General features: G+C 42.7%; 1 protein-coding gene across 1 annotated transcript in view; it reads right to left on the bottom strand.

The window, feature by feature from the left end:
* Positions 1-9,762: 9,762 nt before the first annotated feature.
* cbarpb (CACN subunit beta associated regulatory protein b) overlaps positions 9,763-20,015 on the bottom strand; it is a 29,017-nt gene continuing 18,764 nt past the window's right edge. Inside the window, exons 9-12 of the mRNA XM_087783259.1 lie at positions 16,362-16,496; positions 13,655-13,880; positions 12,453-12,642; positions 9,763-11,660 (exon numbers count right to left, since the gene is read on the bottom strand). Coding sequence (XP_087639385.1) covers positions 10,241-11,660; positions 12,453-12,642; positions 13,655-13,880; positions 16,362-16,496 — 1,971 coding nt within the window. The 3' untranslated portion in view covers positions 9,763-10,240. The remainder of the gene's footprint in view (positions 11,661-12,452; positions 12,643-13,654; positions 13,881-16,361; positions 16,497-20,015) is intronic.

Raw genomic sequence — 20,015 nt, forward strand, 5'->3', positions numbered from 1 at the left:
GTGTAGTATTGTCCAGTACATGACTCTGGTGTTGTGATAGTGTAGTAACAAGTATATATGTGTAGTATTGTCCAGTACTTGACTCTGGTGTTGTGATAGTGTAGTAACAAGTACATATGTGTAGTATTGTCCAGTACTTGACTCTGGTGTTGTGATAGTGTAGTAACAAGTATATATGTGTAGTATTGTCCAGTACTTGACTCTGGTGTTGTGATAGTGTAGTAACAAGTATATATGTGTAGTATTGTATGTACTTGACTCTGGTGTTGTGATAGTGTCGTAACAAGTATACATGTGTAGTATTGTCCAGTACTTGACTCTGGTGTTGTGATAGAGTAGTAACGAGTATATATATGTGTAGTATTGTCCAGTACTTGACTCTGGTGTTGTGATAGTGTAGTAACAAGTATATATGTGTAGTATTGTCCAGTATTTGACTCTGGTGTTGTGATAGTGTAGTAACAAGTATATATGTGTAGTATTGTCCAGTATTTGACTCTGGTGTTGTGATAGTGTAGTAACAAGTATATATGTGTAGTATTGTCCAGTACATGACTCTGGTGTTGTGATAGTGTAGTAACAAGTATATATGTGTAGTATTGTCCAGTACTTGACTCTGGTGTTGTGATAGTGTAGTAACAAGTATATACATGTGTAGTATTGTCCAGTACTTGACTCTGGTGTTGTGATAGTGTAGTAACAAGTATATATGTGTAGTATTGTCCAGTACATGACTCTGGTGTTGTGATAGTGTAGTAACAAGTATATATGTGTAGTATTGTCCAGTACTTGACTCTGGTGTTGTGATAGTGTAGTAACAAGTACATATGTGTAGTATTGTCCAGTACTTGACTCTGGTGTTGTGATAGTGTAGTAACAAGTATATATGTGTAGTATTGTCCAGTACTTGACTCTGGTGTTGTGATAGTGTAGTAACAAGTATATATGTGTAGTATTGTATGTACTTGACTCTGGTGTTGTGATAGTGTCGTAACAAGTATACATGTGTAGTATTGTCCAGTACTTGACTCTGGTGTTGTGATAGAGTAGTAACGAGTATATACATGTGTAGTATTGTATGTACTTGACTCTGGTGTTGTGATAGTGTAGTAACAAGTATATATGTGTAGTATTGTCCAGTACTTGACTCTGGTGTTGTGATAGTGTAGTAACAAGTATATATGTGTAGTATTGTATGTACTTGACTCTGGTGTTGTGATAGTGTAGTAACAAGTATTCATGTGTAGTATTGTCCAGTACTTGACTCTGGTGTTGTGATAGAGTAGTAACAAGTATATACATGTGTAGTATTGTCCAGTACTTGACTCTGGTGTTGTGATAGAGTAGTAACAAGTATATACATGTGTAGTATTGTCCAGTACTTGACTCTGGTGTTGTGATAGAGTAGTAACAAGTATATACATGTGTAGTATTGTCCAGTACTTGACTCTGGTGTTGTGATAGTGTAGTAACAAGTATATACATGTGTAGTATTGTCCAGTACTTGACTCTGGTGTTGTGATAGAGTAGTAACAAGTATATACATGTGTAGTATTGTCCAGTACTTGACTCTGGTGTTGTGATAGAGTAGTAACAAGTATATACATGTGTAGTATTGTCCAGTACTTGACTCTGGTGTTGTGATAGTGTAGTAACAAGTATATATGTGTAGTATTGTCCAGTACTTGACTCTGGTGTTGTGATAGTGTAGTAACAAGGATATATGTGTAGTATTGTCCAGTACTTGACTCTGGTGTTGTAATAGAGTAGTAACAAGTATATACATGTGTAGTATTGTCCAGTACTTGACTCTGGTGTTGTGATAGTGTAGTAACAAGTATATACATGTGTAGTATTGTCCAGTACTTGACTCTGGTGTTGTGATAGAGTAGTAACAAGTATATACATGTGTAGTATTGTCCAGTACTTGACTCTGGTGTTGTGATAGTGTAGTAACAAGGATATATGTGTAGTATTGTCCAGTACTTGACTCTGGTGTTGTAATAGAGTAGTAACAAGGATATATGTGTAGTATTGTCCAGTACTTGACTCTGGTGTTGTGATAGTGTAGTAACAAGTATATACATGTGTAGTATTGTCCAGTACTTGACTCTGGTGTTGTGATAGAGTAGTAACAAGTATATACATGTGTAGTATTGTCCAGTACTTGACTCTGGTGTTGTGATAGAGTAGTAACAAGTATATACATGTGTAGTATTGTCCAGTACTTGACTCTGGTGTTGTGATAGAGTAGTAACAAGTATATACATGTGTAGTATTGTAAACTCATATTTTAGTTGTGTTTAATAAACACAATTTTAAACAGAAAAATGAAGAAAACAAGATGTTTTTTTACATCATTGTCGACAAAATTCTATTTTCTCACTGAAATAAACTGAAAGTTCAAATTGACTTTTGTGTCGTCGATAAAATCCTGTTAAACATCGAACAAAGCAGAGGATTTCCACTGGTTTATAAATAATAAAAGTGTGTGTGTGTGTCTGTGTGTGTAGGTGTGTGTAGGTGTGTGTCTGTGTGTGTGTATGTGTATGTGTTTAGGTGTGTGTAGGTGTATGTAGGTGTGTGTAGGTGTGTGTATGTTTGTGTGTAGGTGTGTGTATGTGTATAGGTGTGTGTAGGTGTGTGTCTGTGTGTGTATGTGTATGTGTGTATGTGTGTGTCTGTGTGTAGGTGTGTGTAGGTGTGTGTATGTGTATAGGTGTGTGTAGGTGTGTGTCTGTGTGTGTATGTGTATGTGTGTAGGTGTGTGTAGGTGTATGTAGGTGTGTGTAGGTGTGTGTATGTGTATGTGTGTAGGTGTGTGTCTGTGTGTAGGTGTGTGTCTGTGTGTAGGTGTGTGTAGGTGTGTGTATGTTTGTGTGTGTGTAGGTGTGTGTATGTGTATAGGTGTGTGTAGGTGTGTGTAGGTGTGTGTCTGTGTGTGTATGTGTATGTGTGTAGGTGTGTGTAGGTGTATGTAGGTGTGTGTGTGTCTGTGTGTGTATGTGTATGTGTGCAGGTGTGTGTCTGTGTGTAGGTGTGTGTGTGTATGTGTATGTGAGTAGGTGTGTGTCTGTGTGTAGGTGTGTGTAGGTGTGTGTATGTTTGTGTGTGTGTAGATGTGTGTATGTGTATGTGTGTAGGTGTGTGTAGGTGTGTGTAGGTGTGTGTCTGTGTGTGTGTATGTGTATGTGTTTAGGTGTGTGTAGGTGTATGTAGGTGTGTGTATGTGTGTGTATGTGTAGGTGTGTGTATGTGTGTGTGTGTGTAGGTGTGTGTATGTCTATGTGTGTAGGTGTGTAGGTGTGTGTAGGTGTGTGTCTGTGTGTGTGTATGTGTATGTGTGTAGGTGTGTGTAGGTTTATGTAGGTGTGTGTATGTGTGTGTATGTGTAGGTGTGTAGGTGTATGTATGTGTGTGTGTGTAGGTGTGTAGGTGTGTGTATGTGTGTAGGTGTGTGTGTGTTTGTGTGAACGCGTGGGTGTGTTTTTGTCCTCGGAATCATTAAAAAGTGCAACAAACAGGCAGAAATCATTGTGTTCGAAGCAACATCTCGCGCTCGTCCCCGGAGAGGTGGAGGTGGAGAGTCGCTCATGACGCAGCTGAGCGAGGGAGGAGAGGAGGGAGGAGAGGAGGGAGGAGAGGAGGGAGGAGAGGAGGGAGGAGAGGAGGGAGGAGAGGAGGGAGGAGAGAAGGGAGGAGAGGATGGAGGAGAGGAGGGAGGGAAGGAGGGAGGAGAGGAGGGAGGAAAGGAGGGAGGAGAGGAGGGAGGAGAGGAGGGAGGAGAGAAGGGAGGAGAGTATAGAGGAGAGGAGGGAGGGAGGGAAGGAGGGAGGAGAGGAGGGAGGGAGGAGAGGAGGGAGAAGAGAAGGGAGGAGAGGATGGAGGAGAGGAGGGAGGGAGGGAAGGAGGGAGGAGAGGAGGGAGGGAATGAGGGAGGAGAGGAGGGAGGGAGGGAAGGAGGGAGGAGAGGAGGGAGGGAAGGAGGGAGGAGAGGAGGGAGGGAGGAGAGAAGGGAGGGAAGGAGGGAGGAGAGGAGGGAGGGAAGGAGGAGAGGAGGGAGGAGAGGAGGGAGGAGAGAAGGGAGGAGAGGAGGAGAGGAGGGAGGGAGGAGAGGAGGGAGGGAAGGAGGGATGTGAGGAGGCGGGGGAGGCTGCGTGGGCAGGACTGCGTAGAGAGAAGATGATGAATAATCCCTTTTTAAAGGGGTTTCTCTCCTCAGTTCAGTTTCTCCTCCTGTTTACTCTGGACGAGGATTCATCCCTCGTTCTTTCTGATGAAAGATAAGATTCATCCCTCGTTCTTTCTGATGAAAGATAAGATTCATCGCTCCTTCTAAGTGATGAAAGAAAAGATTCATCCCTCGTTCTTTCTGATGAAAGATAAGATTCATCCCTCGTTCTTTCTGATCAAAGATAGGATTCATCCCTTGTTCTTTATGATAAAAGATAAGATTCATCCCTCGTTCTTTCTGATGAAAGATAAGATTCATCCTTCGTTCTTTCTGATAAAAGATAAGATTCATCCCTCGTTCTTTCTGATAAAAGATAAGATTCATCCCTCGTTCTTTCTGATGAAAGAAAAGGTTCATCCCCTGTTCTTTATGATAAAAGATAAGATTCATCCCTCGTTCTTTCTGATGAAAGATAAGGTTCATCCCTTGTTCTTTATGATAAAAGATAAGATTCATCCCTCGTTCTTTATGATGATAGATAAGATTCATCCCTAATTCTTTCTGATGAAAGATAAGATTCATCGCTCGTTCTTTCTGATGAAAGATAGGATTCATCCCTCGTTCTTTCTGATGAAAGAAAAGGTTCATCCCCTGTTCTTTATGATAAAAGATAAGATTCATCCCTCGTTCTTTCTGATGAAAGATAAGGTTCATCCCCTGTTCTTTATGATAAAAGATAGGATTCATCGCTCGTTCTTAGTGATGTAAGATAAGATTCATCCCTCGTTCTTTCTGATGAAAGATAAGGTTCATCCCCTGTTCTTTATGATAAAAGATAAGATTCATCCCTCGTTCTTAGTGATGAAAGATAAGATTCATCCCTCGTTCTTTCTGATAAAAGATAAGATTCATCCCTCGTTCTTTCTGATGAAAGAAAAGGTTCATCCCCTGTTCTTTATGATAAAAGATAAGATTCATCCCTCGTTCTTTCTGATGAAAGATAAGGTTCATCCCCTGTTCTTTATGATAAAAGATAAGATTCATCCCTCGTTCTTTCTGATGATAGATAAGATTCATCCCTAATTCTTTCTGATGAAAGAAAAGGTTCATCCCCTGTTCTTTATGATAAAAGATAAGATTCATCCCTTGTTCTTTCTGATGAAAGATAAGGTTCATCCCCTGTTCTTTATGATAAAAGATAAGATTCATCCCTCGTTCTTAGTGATGTAAGATAAGATTCATCCCTCGTTCTTTCTGATGAAAGATAAGGTTCATCCCCTGTTCTTTATGATAAAAGATAAGATTCATCCCTCGTTCTTAGTGATGAAAGATAAGATTCATCCCTCGTTCTTTCACAACATCATGCAGGAAAGTTTTTTTTTCTTCAGCTCACACATGTGGTCGTGAGTCACTTCACGACTGAACGCTCAGATGAAAGGAAATCTAGTGGGAGACGAGGGAGGGAGGGAAGGATGGAAGGATGGAGGGAGGGAGGGAGGGAGGGAGGGATGGAGGGAGGGATGATGGGAGGGAGGGATGGAGGGAGGGAGGGAGGGAGGGAGGGAGGGAGGGAGGGAGGGAGGGAGGGAGGGAGGGAGGGAGGGAGGGAAGGATGGAGGGAGGGAGGGAGGGAGGGATGGAGGGAGGGATGGTGGGAGGGAGGGATGGAGGGATGGAGGGAGGGAGGGAGGGAGGGAGGGATGGAGGGAGGGATGATGGGAGGGAGGGATGGAGGGATGGAGGGAGGGAGGGAGGGAGGGAGGGAGGGAGGGAGGGAGGGAGGAAAGGATGGAGGGAGGGAGGGAGGGAGGGATGGAGGGAGGGATGGTGGGAGGGAGGGATGGAGGGATGGAGGGAGGGAGGGAGGGAGGGAGGGAGGGAGGGAGGGAGGGAGGGAGGGATGGAGGGAGGGAGGGAGGGAGGGAGGGAAGGATGGAGGGAGGGAGGGAGGGAGGGAGGGAGGGAGGGAGGGAGGGAGGGAGGGAGCAGGGGGGGGCGGAGGCTAATCTGGGGGTTTCCTCTGAGAAGACTGAGGCTCCTGAGATGACGGTAGAGAAACATCATTGAAACATTGTTGTTGCTTCAGTGTCTGATGTTGAATATTATTGATAATTGACACAGTTGATGAATGTATGAATACTTCAGTCAGAAGGTCAGAGTTCAACATTAAACTAAAGGATACAGTGATGACTGAGGACGAGAGGATACAGTGATGACTGAGGACGAGAGGATACAATGATGACTGAGGACGAGAGGATACAGTGATCAATGAGGATGAGAGGATACAGTGATGACTGAGGACGAGAGGAAACAGTGATGACTGAGGACGAGAGGATACAGTGATGACTGAGGATGAGAGGATACAGTGATGACTGAGGACGAGAGGATACAGTGATGAATGAGGACGAGAGGATACAGTGATGACTGAGGACGAGAGGATACAGTGATGAATGAGGACGAGAGGATACAGTGATGACTGAGGATGAGAGGATACAGTGATGAATGAGGACAATAGGATACAGTGATGACTGAGGACGAGAGGATACAGTGATGACTGAGGACGAGAGGATACAGTGATGACTGAGGACGAGAGGATACAGTGATGAATGAGGACGAGAGGATACAGTGATGACTGAGGATGAGAGGATACAGTGATGACTGAGGACAATAGGATACAGTGATGACTGAGGACGAGAGGATACAGTGATGAATGAGGATGAGAGGATACAGTGATGACTGAGGACGAGAGGATACAGTAATGACTGAGGGCCAGAGGATACAGGGATGACTGAGGACGAGAGGATACAATGATGACTGAGGACGAGAGGATACAGTAATGCATGAGGATGAGAGGATACAGTGATGACTGAGTGCCAGAGGATACAGTGATGACTGAGGACGAGAGGATACAGTAATGCATGAGGATGAGAGGATACAGTGATGACTGAGTGCCAGAGGATACAGTGATGACTGAGGACGAGAGGATACAGTGTCTGATGTTGGACATCGATCGATCATTGATTCTGCAGATAAATGCATAAACAATTAAATCTTGAGTCAGAAGGTCAGAGTTCAACATTAAACAAACAAACATGTTTCTTTCTTTCATTTATTGACATGTTGTAAAACATCCTTAAAATAACACGGATTCTTTATTTGGTCCCTTTGAACACTGTGGCCCAGAAGTGCAACATTTACAAAACATGAAATCAATGGTTAGTTTGAAGTTTTTTCAACAATTTATAAGTTTGTTTCAGGATTTTGTAAATGTGTCTCAAGAAAATACGAACTCAGTTAGATTCATCTTTTACACTTTCTTGAGACACATTTACAATTTCCTGAAACAAATGTACACACTCCTGAAATTAAAATGTCTAAATGTTGAAAACCAATAATAAACTGTGACATTTTTTAAAATAATTTAATAAAAAATGTTTTAGAAAATGCGAAACAAATTAAAAAAAACTTGTGAAACACATTTTCAAACTCTTGAAATAAGGATTTGTTTTATTTAAATGTGTCTCAGCATTTTTGTTTTAGGAAATGTTGAGTTTGCAGAATATCACACATTTTCTTTCCTGAAAACAAATTTACAAACTGTTGAAATACATTTGCAAACTGCACATTTACATATTCCTAAAATACAAGTTAACAAAAATGTTAAAACAAATGTACAAATTCTGAAGCAAATTTACAAAAACAATAAGTTATAAACTCGTGAATTGTCGTTTTTCGTAAATGTGTTCTGCACCTCCAGGCCACCGTACTCGCGGCTTTAACCTAAAACAAGCAAAGCAAAGGTGTTCATGAAGTTCACACCTTCATGTTACGCATTTTCACAAACAAGCAAAGTGAACAAACTAAAACCATCTCGACTGCTTCTGTCTGAACTAAGACTCTCTTCCACTAAAGAAAACATTGAAACCGTGTCTCATGCAAACCTTACACAGAGCGTCACAAAGCTACCGGTTAGAATACAGAGTTACCTTTGAGCAAAAAACCACCGTCGGATGATCAGGGATTCTACCGTCGCCATGGAGACGCTGATGTGTAATAACCACGTCGTACTTCCTACGTCTGGAGATGTTCAATAATTCATGTCTTTGAAACAGTGAAAATAAGATTTTTATTGTTCCTCGAATCGAGCTGCGACACGAATGTTTGTGCTCAAGTGTGTGTGTGTGTGTGTGTGTGTGTGTGTGAGGAGGAAAAACATCAATTTCACGACCCCCTCCTTTTCATCCACTGCTATTATCCTCCTAATGACGCCCGTTCTCGAGGAGACTCCGTCACCGGGAGGTCGAGCAGGAGTCGAGTCTCTTCGGCTCATCTTTCTATCCTTTCATTTGGTCTTTTTTTCACAACAAGTCGTCGTCGACCCCGTGAGGTCAAGGCACGAGACGAGTCGTGGCGGGAAAAATGTTAAGACCTGAGAGGTTAAAGGTCGACTCAGTTCAATCCTTTGTTCTGTCGCTACGACCGCTCGCAGTCAAATCCACGTCCTCCTATTTCTCGGCAACATAACTTAAAAATATGTTTTTCAAAAGGTTCTTAAAAAAAAAGTCGAGAACAGAAACAGGGTGTTTTTCTGTAGTTCCATCTGGATCCGGAAGATTGTTGAAGGTTTTCACGACACACCAGTGAACTAAATAGAATAAATACATTCAGTGACTCGAAGTACTTCAGTCACACAACGGGGTTTGATTCCTGCTCCAAAAACACAAATACTCTACAAAACCATGGACGACGTCTCAATTGAGCTCCTTGGCAGAGGTATGTGCTGCCTCAGTGCTTTTGTGTTACATCTTAAGACTCAGTTATTTAAGATTGTGTTGTTACCCATGATGACACAACAAGTCATGTTTCACTGCCTGGAAACATGATTCTTGTGCTAACACTCGTCAATAATACACACACACACACACACACACTCACACGCACACACACACACACACACGCACTCGTTGTAGCAACATAAATACTTCCTGCACACAAGATGACATGTTGTAAATAAATAAAAAATCTTAGATCAGATCACGTTTGAGCCTCAAAAAGTCACGTGAAAAACATACTTTTAACAATGTGTTGAAAATGTGTTGAATAAAAATGGTGGAGATGATCCGGCGGTGACAGAGATACAAGACGTAGAGCAGAGATGGTTGTTTTCAACTCCTTCTTTTCTCATCATACTATCATTCTATCGTCTCTACTCTGTTTTAACATTATAATTACTCTGTTATTACATTTTATTTACTCTGTTATTACATTATATTTACTCTGTAATTACATTGTATTTATCATTATTACATTCGCTGTGATTGATCCATTTTTTTTTCTAACCTAAATTCTGACTTATTTTATTATTTTGTCTTTGATATTTAACTTTTTCTATTGAAAGCATTTTTTTTTTTACACACCACCACCCTAATCATTCAAACCCTTGCAAGCTACGCTTGTTAGCTTAGCTAGTGCTATCAGGAGCTGCTAGCTAGTTGTTTTGACGGTGGTGAAAAACTTGATAAAAGGATTAAGATATGAAATACTTTTGCTGGTGAAATGTGTCTAAAATAATGTAAACCCGGGAACTATAAGTAGATAAATGTTGATGTTATGACCTTAAAAAAAACATGACAGTGTTTAAGACTAAAACTAATGTTGAAGGAAACTGAAAATAACTTTCTTTTGAAGACAGTTTATGGCGAATATGTTTTTTAGTTGAGCCGCGACCTTGACTGCTAAAGGATTTTGTTCCCTCGTGTGATTGAAAACTCTTCCATAGAAGATTCTTTTGAAGTTGGAAATATCGAAGGTTTTTGTCGCGGATCCTCGTAACACGACTAGATGTCAAACTAAATAATAAGACGAGATGCTAATCTCTCCTCGCGCTTTTGTCCATGTAAGGAATTTTCTGTACTACGAAGAATCTGCTGCTTTTGAGTTTGTCCACCATTTTTGAAATATACTTGAACACCTTCAGTGTACTTGTATTCCTGTATTGCACTTTAAAACTTAACAGAGAATAACAAAAAAGAGGCTGAAACGTATGCTAGCTCGCGTGTCCGTCGGCTACACTGGGCTGTGGTCTGGAGACGTTAGCGTAGCCGCGGTCGAGACGAGCTCCGCGGTCGTGTCCCTGGTCCTGCCGATGCCGGCGTAGAGTCTCTCGTCCAGGTTGGAAGTCAATTTGTCTGAGAGCTCCTCTGTGATAGTTTGTGGGCCGTAGCTGGAGGAGTTTGGACTTGAGGTGGTCCAGTGGTCATCTAGGGTTTCAGGTGGAAGTCCTGTTGGCTTGCTGTCCTCTTGATGGTCGGCGCGCTGGCTCAGCTCTTTGTCCTTTTCTGACGCGGATGCTTGAGGAGATCTTGAAATGTGATCGTCTTTGATGTGGACGCCCGTTGAAAGTTTTACCTTCGCAGGCTTTGCTGCGCCGCCGCCTTCCCCGCCTGGACCGCTCACTATTCTGGGCAGCATACTGTGCTGGCTTGTTTCTAGTGGGTAGTTGACACTGTCGCCCCTGCGCAGCGGCGTCCGGTGTCTCTCAAAAGAGGAGTGAAAGTACCGGACCCCGGGGTCGCTCCACTGCTTGTGCCTCTGCCACTGTTTGCGGACGTGCATCCTCGACCGATGCTTCTTCAGCGAGGACTCCTGCAGGTCGAACTGAGGGTCGTGACGCAGGAACTCGTGGAAGAGAGCGTCCGTTTTCTCGTCCACGCTGTAGTCTCTCTGATGCAGCGGTAACGCTTGCAGGGGTGGCTGGGAAGCCGCTTGGGGCGTGAGCATCTGCCCGTATGGGAACCAGCTCTGGGTCTTTACCGAAACACCCCCTGTCGCCCCCAACAACTCCTCGTCAGGTTCCTCCTCAAAAAGGTGAGACTCGAAGCTCTTCCCGATGGAGACGGTTCTCCCCGCACTGGTGAAATGGTGCCTCTTTTCGTTGGCCGTTCTGTCCTTCGGGCTGCCGCCGGCGCTGCCGCTGCCGCCAAAGAGTCTCAACTCTTCCGGGCCGCGAGTCGGAACCTCTATCGACGCGTAACCGCTGTCCATCTGCATCAGCTTACGGGTGTTTGATTCTCCATCACGGCCCCCTCGCTCTGACTCGGTGCTCCGCTGTTTTTTATCCTGGAAATCTTTCCCCTTTGACCTTTTGCTTGCAGAAAAGTCTTCCGAACCCTCCGCCTCGTCGCCGAGGTCTTGCGAAGGGTAGCTGGCGAGCCCTTCTTGCACGCCGCCCAGCGAGCACACGCTCTCGGCGTCACTGCAGACGGAGTTCCTGTCGTTGTTGCTGCTCTGGTCGGAGGTCGCGCACCGCTCCAGGGACGCCCGCAGGTTCCAGATGTCTCTGTAGAGGGACTGGGGATCCTGGCTATCGGGGGGTTGGCTTTCGTTTCTTGTCAGTGACGTGGCTTCGTCCTGGGGATCCGGGGACAAGCCGATCACGTCCGGTCCCTCGTGGCTTCGCGGCTCCACCACCACCTCCACCTCTACCCTGCAGTGACAAGTGGTGAGAAGCGAGAGAAACAGGGTAGAAACGATGTCATTGTCAGAACGTCGTTGCAACATCCATCGGCCGTGGTCACAGTGCACACGATGTCATGGCTGCGATGGCTGCTGGCGTGTTCAACAGAATGTCAGAGTAAGAATCAGCAGGAGAAACAAACCAATAGAGTTCACCACAGCATCAGTTTGACGGAACAATCGTTTAGCAAGTCCAACGCAACTAAGTTTGTGTCTTCTCGTCTGGACTATTGCAACAGTTTGTTTTCATGTCTAAACCAGAAGGATCTTGTCTCGCCTGCAGTTCGTACAAAACTCTGCAGCCAGAATTCTGAGCCGCTCTAGTAGAAGAACTCACATTTCTCCTTCAAACTCTTCACTGGTTTCTTTCGGGATTATTTTAAAATTCTGGTTCTTACTTTCAGATCTATTCATGGTCAGACCTTCCATCAGTGATCTGATCCAGACTTACACCCCAGCTCGGGCTCTGAGGTCTGTGGATCAGAATCTACTGATGGTTCCTGAACTTCCGGACCAGAGGAGAGAAATCCTTCCAGACTGTTGCTCCTAAGCTTTGGAACCATCTCTGTGTTTGATGATCTACTGATCTACTCAAGGAAAGGAAAGTGCTTAATGGAATAACTTTGAATCTGCATTGAAGCATCAAAAGAAAATACCACGATCAGATACTTCTTAGTAAATCTACTGCTACTCCTGGAAGTAAAACAATGAGTGACAGGCAGCAAAGCAGTGGAAGGATGAATGGCAAGGGAATTAAAGATACCTGCCAAGGGAAGGGGGCGGTGTGGACGGAGATGAGAGCGACTGCGATTTGGGCTGGCGGGCGCCGTAGTGAACGTCTTGGGTGCGAGCGATGTACTGGATGGGGTCGATGCGACGCGAGTCATAGTCGTCGTGGTCCGTGCTCTCGCTGGCGGCGCGCTGGCGTTGGAACGGCCTCCTCTTCGGAGAACCTGGTGAAACGACAGTCGGGTTCAGCTTTTGTGAGTCAACATAGTAAAACGATCAAAACAGGGAGTCCGTCCCGTCGCTCCAACACGACGTCACTTCCTGTTCCGGTTCCTATCCTTCGCTTTGTGCAGAAAGATGGACAATCCAGAGTGTGTCGTTTATTCGCCGCTTCAAGTCAAACAAAATACAAGCTTTACGATCGATCGGACACACTTTCTTCCGGCGACTGTACAGGTCAATAGTCCCGGGAGAAAAGGTCCCGATCTGTAGAATCATCGCTATATTTAAGGCAAATTTCCCGCCCAGGGGGTCGTCCTTTCCGGCCAAATGGTTCTTTCAAGTTCCCTGTGTCCCGATCCCCCGTAGAGAGACATCCTAGTTTGTTTTCTTGTAATCTAATCCTTCAAATGTTCTCAGGTGGGGGTTTCCGTCTTTTAGCCCCCCTTTCCCGGGTGTGTCTTGCTTCGTTCTTTGATCTACGATTTAAGGTGTGATTTGCAGATAAACAGATGTTTTAAATAACTGGTGTCGTATCTAATCCTGATCCGAGCTTGTCTTGAACCAGTGATTCAGTCTGGAGTGGAATGTTGATTGTGAATGTGTCGTCAAACGTTTAAGCTCTTAGATCAAGCGAGTAATTTATACTTTATATTTTGATTATCTTTTAGCATTCATTTAAGTATGGCGTATACGTATATAATAATTTTAATATAGCAATAGTGTGTGCACAGATGACCAGTTTGCAGGAAGAGAGACTCCCTCATGGATGAACTCCGCTGAGAAGAGCAAACGGTCTTTTCGGAACCATCTGTGCGAAGCACAAATATGTCTCACAGTTGGTCCTGAACCGTCTGCCGGAACCACACGAGTGCCAGAAATGCTTCTACCTTCGAAGGAGGTTAACTTCACGTTCATAAAGAACTGTTGCACTTCTTCCTTCCCACCCTGGCACGGGTGCCATCCATAAAATCTGTTTTAACAAAATTACACCTCAGACCATAAAGCGTCCATTACCCCGTGTGTCCAGGCTGGAGGCTCTCTGGCTGCTGTCCAGCTTCCACTTCTTGATCTTGAAATAGGGGCTGGCTCCCTCCAGACTCGCATGACGCCGCAGTTTAGTGAGGAACTGCAGCACCGGCCCTTGACTTCCGACGCCATCGCCGAGGGGAGTGTTTGCAGCGGCGACGACAGCCTCCCCTGCACTCGCGCCGCTGCATTTGGCCGGAGACTTCATCTCGATCTGAGCGGAGAAGGATAAAGTCAGACCTGCAGAGAGATTCACATCATGACTTTTCAACCCTTGAGTTGGATAGTTATGAAAGAGAAGGTTTTGTATATGAAGTCTAGTGTTGGTTCATATTAAGTTCCTCATCATGACCATGTTTTACACGTTATTACTTTATAAAGTTGCTCTGAAATCTGGACGAACGAGAGGTTACGAGAGTCCATAATGACGTAATAATGGCTTCACTCCTCCTCCAGCTGTAATCACGCTTTGTTTATACAACGAGTCCCTTGGAGGTGGAGACCATTGATGATGCGTGGTGACAAACCTCCATGCTTGACCAATCACAGCAGAGTGGGTGTGGTTATGGTCAACAAGATTTCATCTCCAGAAAAACAGTGTTTTCAGTGGGCGGAGCTTAAGATCATTTTCTAATGTTAATATTTCAATGAAAAGAGAGTTTTGTACAAACACACACTGATGATACAATAGAGTCACATATCACAACAACACACACACACTGATGATACAATAGAGTCACATATCACAACAACACACACACACTGATGATACAAGAGAGTCACACATCACAACAACACACATACACTGATGATACAATAGAGTCACACATCACAACAACACACACACACTGATGATACAATAGAGTCACAAATCAAAACAACACACACACACTGATGATACAATAGAGTCACACATCACAACAACACACACACACGGATGATACAATAGAGTCACAGATCACAACAACACACACAGATGATACAATAGAGTCACACATCACAACAACACACAATAAAGTTTTACCTTACCTTACCTTACCTTACCTTATATTGATGATACAATAGAGTCACACGTGACAACAACACACACACATTGATGATACAATGGAGTCACACATCACAAAACACACACACACTGGTGATACAAAAGGTCACAGATCACAACAACACACACACAAACTGATTATACAATAGAGTCACATATCACAACACACAAAAACTGATGATACAATAGAGTCACACATCACAACAACACACACACACACACTGGTGATACAAGAGAGTCACACATCACAACAACACACACACAAACTGATGATACAATAGAGTCAGACATCACAACAACACACACACACTGATAATACAATAGAGTCACACATCACAACAACAACACACATACTGATGATACAATAGAGTCACACATCACAACAACACACACTGATGCTACAATAGAGTCACACATCACAACAACACACACACACTGATGATACAATAGAGTCACACATCACAACAACAACACACATACTGATGATACAATATAGTCACACATCACAACAACAACACACATACTGATGATACAATAGAGTCACACATCACAACAACACACACTGATGCTACAATAGAGTCACACATCACAACAACACACACACACTGATGATACAATAGAGTCACACATCACAACAACAACACACATACTGATGATACAATATAGTCACACATCACAACAACACACACTGATGGTACAATAGAGTCACACATCACAACAACAACACACATACTGATGATACAATATAGTCACAAATCACAACAACACACACACATACACACTCTAACACACACACACTTTCACACACACATACACAGTTTAACACACAGTTTAACACACACACACATACATACTTTAACACACAAATACACACACACACACATACACACTTTAACACTCCGTTTAGACCAGAGTTTTCAAACTCGCACGAACAAAACGTATTTTCTCTGTTTGTCCGACATCAGTCATCATTGTCGTCCAGGTCTACCTCATTGCTGGTCCAACAAAAGGTCTCCTTTTTTTACTTTTCTACCACAAACTGCTCTTGTTATTTCACATCTTGCACTGAGCCGCCTCGGGCAAAATGTCACACCCCTGCTGAGAGAAATCCGGGACACAATTCCCGGGGCGACTCAAGTCTGGGCCCAAAGTCCCGGATAATTACGACCCTGGACAGAGTCTGTGGTGGGAAACCATGATCAGAAGCGGGTGAATCGGTTTAGTAAGTAAGTTAGTAAGTAAGTAATATTTGTAGAGCTTTTCTAGACCATAAATACATAATATATACACTTTAAAGGTCAAGATAACACTGAGAACAACACAGGAATCTCAGAGAATCAAGGAAAAGCCTGAACGAACAAAAGTGTCTTAAGATCAGTAGATTCTGATCCACAGACCTCAGAGCCCGAGCTGGGGTCTAAGTCTGGATCAGATCACTGACGGAAGGTCTGACCATGAATAGATCTGAAAGTAAGAACCAGAATTTAAAAAATGATCCTGAAAGAAACTAGTGAAGAGTTTGAAGGAGAAATGTGAGTTCTTCTACTAGAGCGGCTCAGAATTCTAGCTGCAGAGTTTGTAGTTTCATAGTCTCTCGGTTCTAATAGTACGAGCAGAGAAAGAAAAGTGAAGAAGTTTCTATCGACTCACGGAGCAAGTGTTGGCCTCCTTCGTGGCGTCGCCGGGGGCAGCGACGGTGGAGTTGAGAGCGTCTCCAGGGAGGGCGCAGCTGGAAGTGACCCCGAGGCTGGTCAGTGCCGTCTGTGGGAGGGGGCCCCTGAGCGGCTGGTAGAGAAACACACAACAAACACGTTCAGTCGCACTCGTCTGGACTTTCTACGAGTTCCTATGAGAAGAGACGAGTTCATGTTGGTCCACAATGAGTTTATACGCTGATGATACCATGTTGTTTTTACCAAATCTAGCAGATTTAGGTTAGGTTAGGTAGAACTTTATTGATCCCTCAGGAGGTCTCCTTTGGGAAATTGTTTCTTTTTTTTCCAATTAGCCACAGCAATACAGCAATTATTCATAAAAAAAAATAAGAACAAGAACAAAGAGAAATAAAGAGAAAGAACAAGATGATACCACTCTACTCGGGCTCTGAGGTCTGTGGATCAGAATCTACTGATGGTTCCTGAACTTCCGGACCAGAGGAGAGAAATCCTTCCAGACTGTTGCTCCTAAGCTTTGAAACCATCTCTGTGTTTGATGATCTACTGACTCCTTCAAGAAACATCTCTGTGTTTGATGATCTACTGACTCCTTCAAGAAACATCTGTGTTTGATGATCTACTGACTCCTTCAAGAAACATGTGTGTTTGATGATCTACTGACTCCTTCAAGAAACATCTGTGTTTGATGATCTACTGACTCCTTCAAGAAACATGTGTGTTTGATGATCTACTGACTCCTTCAAGAAACATGTGTGTTTGATGATCTACTGACTCCTTCAAGAAACATGTGTGTTTGATGATCTACTGACTCCTTCAAGAAACATGTGTGTTTGATGATCTACTGACTCCTTCAAGAAACATCTGTGTTTGATGATCTACTGACTCCTTCAAGAAACATCTGTGTTTGATGATCTACTGACTCCTTCAAGAAACATCTGTGTCTGATGATCTACTGACTCCTTCAAGAAACATCTGTGTTTGATGATCTACTGACTCCTTCAAGAAACATCTGTGTTTGATGATCTACTGACTCCTTCAAGAAACATCTCTGTGTTTGATGATCTACTGACTCCTTCAAGAAACATCTGTGTTTGATGATCTACTGACTCCTTCAAGAAACATCTGTGTTTGATGATCTACTGACTCCTTCAAGAAACATCTGTGTTTGATGATCTACTGACTCCTTCAAGAAACATCTGTGTTTGATGATCTACTGACTCCTTCAAGAAACATCTCTGTGTTTGATGATCTACTGACTCCTTCAAGAAACATCTGTGTTTGATGATCTACTGACTCCTTCAAGAAACATCTGTGTTTGATGATCTACTGACTCCTTCAAGAAACATCTGTGTTTGATGATCTACTGACTCCTTCAAGAAACATCTGTGTTTGATGATCTACTGACTCCTTCAAGAAACATCTCTGTGTTTGATGATCTACTGACTCCTTCAAGAAACATCTGTGTTTGATGATCTACTGACTCCTTCAAGAAACATCTGTGTTTGATGATCTACTGACTCCTTCAAGAAACATCTGTGTTTGATGATCTGACTCCTTCAAGAAACATCTGTGTTTGATGATCTACTGACTCCTTCAAGAAACATCTCTGTGTTTGATGATCTACTGACTCCTTCAAGAAACATCTGTGTTTGATGATCTACTGACTCCTTCAAGAAACATCTCTGTTTGATGATCTACTGACTCCTTCAAGAAACATCTGTGTTTGATGATCTACTGACTCCTTCAAGAAACATCTGTGTTTGATGATCTACTGACTCCTTCAAGAAACATCTGTGTTTTATGATCTACTGACTCCTTCAAGAAACATCTGTGTTTGATGATCTACTGACTCCTTCAAGAAACATCTGTGTTTGATGATCTACTGACTCCTTCAAGAAACATCTGTGTCTGATGATCTACTGACTCCTTCAAGAAACATCTGTGTTTGATGATCTACTGACTCCTTCAAGAAACATCTCTGTGTTTGATGATCTACTGACTCCTTCAAGAAACATCTCTGTGTTTGATGATCTACTGACTCCTTCAAGAAACATCTGTGTTTGATGATCTACTGACTCCTTCAAGAAACATCTGTGTTTGATGATCTACTGACTCCTTCAAGAAACATCTGTGTTTGATGATCTACTGACTCCTTCAAGAAACATCTGTGTTTGATGATCTACTGACTCCTTCAAGAAACATCTGTGTCTGATGATCTACTGACTCCTTCAAGAAACATCTCTGTGTTTGATGATCTACTGACTCCTTCAAGAAACATCTGTGTTTGATGATCTACTGACTCCTTCAAGAAACATCTGTGTTTGATGATCTACTGACTCCTTCAAGAAACATCTGTGTTTGATGATCTACTGACTCCTTCAAGAAACATCTGTGTTTGATGATCTACTGACTCCTTCAAGAAACACCTGTGTTTGATGATCTACTGACTCCTTCAAGAAACATCTGTGTCTGATGATCTACTGACTCCTTCAAGAAACATCTGCGTTTAATGATCTACTGACTCCTTCAAGAAACATCTGTGTCTGATGATCTACTGACTCCTTCAAGAAACATCTGTGTCTGATGATCTACTGACTCCTTCAAGAAACATCTGTGTTTAATGATCTACTGACTCCTTCAAGAAACATCTGTGTTTGATGATCTACTGACTCCTTCAAGAAACATCTTTGTTTGATGATCTACTGACTCCTTCAAGAAACATCTGTGTTTGATGATCTACTGACTCCTTCAACAAACATCTGTGTTTGATGATCTACTGACTCCTTCAAGAAACATCTGTGTTTGATGATCTACTGACTCCTTCAAGAAACATCTTTGTTTGATGATCTACTGACTCCTTCAAGAAACATCTTTGTTTGATGATCTACTGACTCCTTCAAGAAACATCTTTGTTTGATGATCTACTGACTCCTTCAACAAACATCTGTGTTTGATGATCTACTGACTCCTTCAAGAAACATCTTTGTTTGATGATCTACTGACTCCTTCAAGAAACATCTGTGTTTGATGATCTACTGACTCCTTCAAGAAACATCTCTGTGTTTGATGATCTACTGACTCCTTCAAGAAACATCTGTGTTTGATGATCTACTGACTCCTTCAACAAACATCTGTGTTTGATGATCTACTGACTCCTTCAAGAAACATATGTGTTTGATGATCTACTGACTCCTTTAAGAAACATCTGTGTTTGATGATCTACTGACTCCTTCAAGAAACATCTGTGTTTAATGATCTACTGACTCCTTCAAGAAACATCTGTGTTTGATGATCTACTGACTCCTTCAAGAAACATCAGTGTTTGATGATCTACTGACTCCTTCAAGAAACATCAGTGTTTGATGATCTACTGACTCCTTCAAGAAACATCTGTGTTTGATGATCTACTGACTCCTTCAAGAAACATCTGTGTTTGATGATCTACTGACTCCTTCAAGAAACATCTGTGTTTGATGATCTACTGACTCCTTCAAGAAACATCTGTGTTTGATGATCTACTGACTCCTTCAAGAAACATCTGTGTTTGATGATCTACTGACTCCTTCAAGAAACATCTGTGTTTGATGATCTACTGACTCCTTCAAGAATCATCTGTGTTTGATGATCT

This window comes from Callionymus lyra, chromosome 2 (genome assembly GCF_982586985.1).
Source record: "Callionymus lyra chromosome 2, fCalLyr1.hap1.1, whole genome shotgun sequence".
In the NCBI taxonomy this organism is placed as follows: domain Eukaryota; kingdom Metazoa; phylum Chordata; class Actinopteri; order Syngnathiformes; family Callionymidae; genus Callionymus; species Callionymus lyra.